We start from the raw sequence: 6,236 nt of genomic DNA, 5'->3' as shown, positions 1-6,236 counted from the left end.
ATTTGGCAGTGGTAGTATGTGACTTTTGTATGTACTGAAATTTGAAGAAAGTAATTCCAAAACTGTTGGTAGTATATACAATGAGGTGGGTTATTTTCTGTCTTCAGACACTTAATCTCTTTCTGATAACATTAAAAGGCATGCAACTTTGAATTATAAAAGCAGTGTTTGTAGGCATATGTTTATCTTATGACTTTTGTGAAAAAGCCAATGGAAAAAAGGGGATCCTACAGATTAAGTGAACTGCCTTTTGCATCTTGGGTGTATGCTAAATGAAGATAGGGTGCCTTCAGAAGACATAAATGTATAGAAAGAAAAATGGATAATACTACTGTATGCTTCTGTGCTGTCCATTTAAAAATAAAAGCACATTTAACTGCAGTGGCATAATTTCATCAGGGACGACAGCAGCATTGAGTTCTTGTTCAAATGTAAGAAAAATTTTGATCTTCCATCTCAAAATGCTTAGTTCAAAACTCGTGTGACAGATGCATGAGAGAAATGTGAACTGGTGTGTGTACTAGGCAAAGGGAGAATTATCTGCATTACTGACTGACGGAGAGTCTCAGTTGTTTTGGTGCTTGCTCTTTGTGAGCTGTCCTTTACTTCATGCGTCGTGGGCGAGGCGAGTCTAACACAGGCAGTGGAAGGAGAATGGGCAACTTTTTTACGGTTGGACTTTTCCAGTATAGAGGAGACTATGGAATGAGCTATACTGGAGAAAGAGAGCTGTGAAAGGGACGTTCTGGATCACTTGAAAAGCAGAACACCTTATGCTAAATCAGTATCCTTGCTTATCTGACCCATTAGGTGGGCTTTGTAAGGATAGTAAAAAGGCAAGAACTTGGAGAGTGTACACAATACTACTGGAGCATCAAGCTGGAATAACTTTCACTGTTGTATTTTGAATGGGGTTAGGAAAGAGGAAGGAAACGGAATTTGGAAGCTGGAGAGGCAGTCAAGGTATGAGATAAGGACTTCAGGAACGGTTCAGAGTACATAGATGTCTGTTTGAAGAACTGATCTTGTTGGAAGACTCTGTGGGCTTGAACTTAGTTCTGGCAGAGCCCAGCTGCAGCAGAGTTGTATACGCAGAATTACATTTACACTTCTAAACAGAAGTTCTAAATGACTCAACTTTGATAACTGGTTAATTGGCTACTGGGCAACTTAGTTTTAAATTTAACTTGCACAGAGAACTCTGCTTCCTGTATTAACCCCAAACTTTGTTTATATAGGATTAGCTCAGAACGCAGGAAAGAGAAGTCAAGAGATGCCGCCCGGTGCCGGAGGAGCAAGGAATCGGAAGTATTCTATGAGCTTGCTCATCAGCTGCCCCTGCCCCACACTGTGAGCGCACACCTGGACAAGGCATCCATTATGAGACTGACCATCAGCTACTTGCGCATGAGAAAGCTGCTAGATGCTGGTAAGCGAATAACGTAGCACAATCTGGATAAGGGGCTGGAGGTATATTGAGGAGGAAGCTATTTCTCAAATCTATCAGCAGTTAAATAAATACATTAATAGTTGCATCCTTTCTATGGGGAGGTGGAAAACCTTACAGTAGAAATAGGCTATTGATCATGACACTGGAAAAATATGGCCACTGTTCAACAGTCTCAGTTTTCCCCTTTCTGTTCTAATCATCCTAGTTGGCTCATCACAGTAAGGTGGTGCCATGTTCAGTCTCAGCTATTTGAACCTTCTCCCAAAGTTAATTTCTTTCATTTAACCCTCTTTTTTTCCCCTGGAGTTGGTTGCTCCAACTGTGCTTTACTAAGCTGTAGGTGGTTGGTGGAATGCTGACTTAGCTAACTGTAGGTGTTTCCCCTTAATATAAACTGCAAAGAATATTTTTGTAATTTCTACTCCACTGGAGGTGAAGTTAGCTGAAGGATATGTCTGTATCTCTGCATGTGTAGACAGTTAAGCTACACATGCAACTATAGGAGTATCTGACTTTAGGTTCTGAACCAGTATCTGTATAGCATGCCATGGATGCTGTACTGGTTATTTGTGCTAATGCATGTCTAGCTATACCGTATGGAGGAGTAACTCTGGTAGCCATACTCTGAACTATTTCCTAGGAAGATCCTGAGAAAAGTTTGTAGTGCCTTTTTGAGATGAATGGTAATATTTTTGCCACATAGACTTTTTCGTTAAGGTGGAAGATTTATTGGTTTATCTGTAAAAGCACAGAGGTTTAACCTCACTCTGATGCTCTGTGATTTGTGATACCTTTACCAGAGGTTGAAGAATTTGACTGATCACTTAGGTAAGTGAATTATACTGGTTTTGAACAGTCCTGCAAGACTGACTCCTTGCAGACTGCTGCCAGAAGTCATTCCTGTAAGTGAAGAATGGCTGATGTTTACTTAACAATGTGTGGCTGCTTGTAGGTGAGCTGGAGACAGAAGCCAAAATGGAGAAGGAACTGAACTGTTTCTACTTGAAAGCTCTTGATGGATTTGTCATGGTTCTGTCTGAAGATGGGGACATGATTTATATGTCTGAAAACGTGAACAAGTGTATGGGACTCACTCAGGTGAAATACTGACATTTCTTAAGACTGTGTCAAATCTGTAAAAGTTGTTATGTTTTTGTATATGCAAAGTTAGACACCCGTATACCTCTTGTTTTTTGCAGTTTGAGTTGACGGGGCACAGTGTATTTGATTTCACTCATCCATGTGACCATGAAGAGCTGAGAGAAATGCTCACACACAGAAATGGTGAGAAGAAAGAGAAAATCGATTTAATTTACTTACGGATAGTTCCTGTTGGTGTTAGTACAGTTGGATATCTGCCAGAAAAAGGTGTTGAGAGAACAAACTAGTATGTTTTGCTGCTTAGATCTCAAAGGAAGCCTTGTTCAGAGATACTAACAACAGAAATAACCAGGATGTTTTGGCAATATTGTAATTGTAGGAGAGATGAGACTTCATTAGTACTCTTTAGTCATCAATTTTGTTTTAGAATAAAACAGAGTTATTGAGGGTTGAAAGAATTAGCATGCCTACAGGAATAAAATTAGAGGTAGGTTGAATGTGAATGATCTTAAGTAATTGCTATAGAAGGATATGGAGAAGTTAAATGGATGCATTTGTCTTGGTCTGGGCTTGCCTTTACAGGCCAACTTAAAAGCAAATGTTTTTTTCCAGAAATCTGTGGTGGCATACTTCAAAACACAAAAAAGGTACTATATTTAGGACAGCAGAAAACTAATCGGGGAGTACTTGGACAGCCCCAAAAAGGGCTTTGGGACTGATGCTTCTCTGCGCCTTTTAATTGGTGCATGAAATTGCTATCTTTTCACAGATTTCTGACTCTTTTCTCCATCCAAGGGAGTAGAACACTGTGTTCACATATTCTGTATGCTTTTGAATTTAACAAACGCCCATGAATTACTGCCTTTAAGTCTTCTAAAGGTTTGTTAATGACTATAAGGACTTGGCAACCTGCATGCCTTCAAACAAACCTGGTTTACTCAGTTGTTGGAAGTCTAAAATCTGACCTCTCTAATTCCTGTTTCATCAAACAAGGGTTATATGGACTCTGAATCTAGATAGTGATAAACTACCAAGCCTGACCTCTGCTTTCGTGGCACTGTAAATAGGAAGTCTTTTATGTTCTCCTTCTATTTAATTCAGTGGAAGAGACTTGATAAGATATCACAGTGTTAAGGGCCCTGACTTTGATTTTGTAAGCATTTTCTAAACTTGTCTGCCCTTAGTATTGAAGTGTGTTTCTAAGGCTAGATGAGACACTAGCTCCCGCCGCTGCCGCCTCCCGCCTTTTGGAATACAGTAATGCATCTGGGGGGTGGTGTGGGGAAAAAACTTCACTAAAGCAGTGTAAAAAACTGGGCTTGTTGCAAAAGCTTATTCTTAAAAATGTCGTATTACTAAGTTTCATGCAAACCAACTCCAACGTGTCTAAATTGACCAGGCTGGAATAAGATGTCTGGAAAGCATTATTACAAAATCTGTTTCACAAATGAAGTTGGCAGACAAACGTCTAAATTACAGTAATAATAGCACATTTTTATATTTATTAGTATTCCCAGGCTTCATTCTACTGCTGCTCTTACATCAATGGAATTATTTTGGTTTTGAATAGAGTATTAAATACTCCCCTTTGAGGTTGTACAGGTGCAAAGGAATATAAATGTGATTGGCGGAAACTGAACTGCATTTTGATTTTACAAAGTTGCTTTTTAAACTTTCAAAGATGGCTATTTTAAAAGTAATGCCCAGTGCTGAATCAGGCTTGAGAAAATGGCTCCATCTTTTACAGTTGCTTCTGAAAGCAGAACCTTAAGCATCAGGAGTTCGTAACAATAACATTGTGTGATCTCAACCATGAATTTCTAGATTGGTTTAACTCTTTTAAAAACATACTGAATTAAAGACGTTTTGGCTCCTTCTCTGAACTTTGCTTTTTTTTCTGCCCCCATTGCTTTATGGAGGCTATTTTGCTGTGGCATAAAGTAGGTTTGTCACCATTAGTCTTCGCCTCTGCTGGAAGCAATAGACTATGTAGCATAGGGGCTTCAACCTTTCTCTAATGAATTTTGTCAAACTAGTAGCCGCGGTGCAAGCCACCATGAAGAATTTCATAGCTACTGCTGTCTGTGGAGGATGAGAACAAGCTATTGTATAAACTTGCATAAGAAGTAAGCTCACATGTTCTAATCTTCCACCCCATGCTATGATTTGGTCCTCACTCCTTAGCACGTGTCGCCAAACTCATGCTTCCACTGCTCTTTATCCTAGGTGCTTTATTTCAGTCTTCCTTACACAGCGAGCTGCTTGCAGCTTTCCTGATAGGATCAGTTTGCATTTTCTCTGCCCAGAATAGCTTAGCTAATCGACTCTGAAAGGTTCTCCCCTATAAAGGCGAACACTTAACTTAAAGCCTGCTGTTAGTAAGTAAGGCAAAAAAACTAGTGCTGCTAATATTAATTTATATTAGGATTTCTTGACTCTTCTTTTTTTCCCCAAGAATGCTAACATTTAAAAACTTGGTCCCCATTTACTCTGAGTACAAGTAACTGTGGAAATACTCAGATGCATATAAACAGCAGAGTTAATTCTGAATTTAAAAACTTAAAATACTGCAGTCCGGAAGAGCTATGGGCCCAAAATGTATTTGTATTTGATTTGAACCAAATCAAATCAAACCAAATTGAACCAAAGAAACACTGATTTGAGCAGTGACTTACCGATGCATTTAAATGGAAACCAACTTGACAGTACTTCTCGTTCTGCATGTGCTTTTCTTGTCCCCTGTCACAATTTTAAAATACATTAAATTTTCAGTCAGCCTCTCTTTCTCCCCACGCCTTTTTCCTGAAATCTGGGAGTGTGGAGTTGGCTACAAATACGATACTGATCTTAGAACATTGACACTTAAGTTTTTTGCCTACCTCACAGTAAAACTCATTCTGAAAAGTGTTATAGAATCATAGAGTAGTTTGGGTTGGAAGGGACTTTTAATAAAGGTGTTCTAGTCCAACCCCCTGGCAATGAGCAGGGACATCTTCAACTAGACCAGGTTGTTATCGAAAGTGCTGTTAGGCTTATCAATCTTCTTAATTTGTTTTTTTGGGTCTTACCCTAGTTTCAGAGTTCTGTAATACGGGTTTTTTAATGCCTTTCGAAGATGATCCAAGAGCTTAAAGAATTGGTTTACTATTTGCTTTCGCTAGGTCCTGTGAAAAAGGGTAAAGAGCAAAACACGGAGCGCAGCTTTTTTCTCAGAATGAAGTGTACACTGACTAGCAGGGGAAGAACAGTGAATATAAAGTCTGCTACGTGGAAGGTAACTAATGCAAAAGAATATTTACATAGGTTGGCAGCTTCTTCAGATGTCATAACTCACTGTATTTCAACATTTTTACTTCATGTAACAAGCTTTAGTTTCACTAAGTACTTAACTAATTTAATATGCTTCAATATGCTGAATTTTAATGATGAATACATCACAGAGGTAACTGAAACAATGTTTTAATATTAGTTTTTCAAAACTCTTTTAATGAATTCCCCATTTTAAATTAGAGGTCATTCACTTGCTAGAAATTATAACGACTGAATATGTTTGCGTAAAGCCTCTTCCTGTGAGGAAGAAAAATACTTGACACCACTTATGCTGATACCTGATCACTTTTGATTTGACACTGTAAATGTGACAGTTGAGGTCTCTCTGAAGGACTTCAATACCATTCATTCATTC

At 38.7% G+C, this 6,236-nt stretch overlaps 1 protein-coding gene across 1 annotated transcript; it reads left to right on the top strand.

The window, feature by feature from the left end:
- Positions 1–1,238: 1,238 nt before the first annotated feature.
- Positions 1,239–5,825, top strand: LOC104628287 (hypoxia-inducible factor 1-alpha-like; the record flags this gene model as incomplete). Its single annotated transcript, XM_010296815.1, has 4 exons — positions 1,239–1,429; positions 2,403–2,548; positions 2,650–2,734; positions 5,713–5,825. Coding segments are annotated over 4 exons (535 nt in total), but the record flags the coding sequence as incomplete, so codon positions are not given.
- Between the last annotated feature and the right edge of the window lie 411 nt (positions 5,826–6,236).

Source organism: Phaethon lepturus, unplaced genomic scaffold, assembly GCF_000687285.1.
Source record: "Phaethon lepturus isolate BGI_N335 unplaced genomic scaffold, ASM68728v1 scaffold19621, whole genome shotgun sequence".
Classification (NCBI taxonomy): domain Eukaryota; kingdom Metazoa; phylum Chordata; class Aves; order Phaethontiformes; family Phaethontidae; genus Phaethon; species Phaethon lepturus.
The sequence above is the reverse complement of the archived record's forward strand: the minus strand, read 5'-3'. Positions and strand labels throughout refer to the sequence as shown.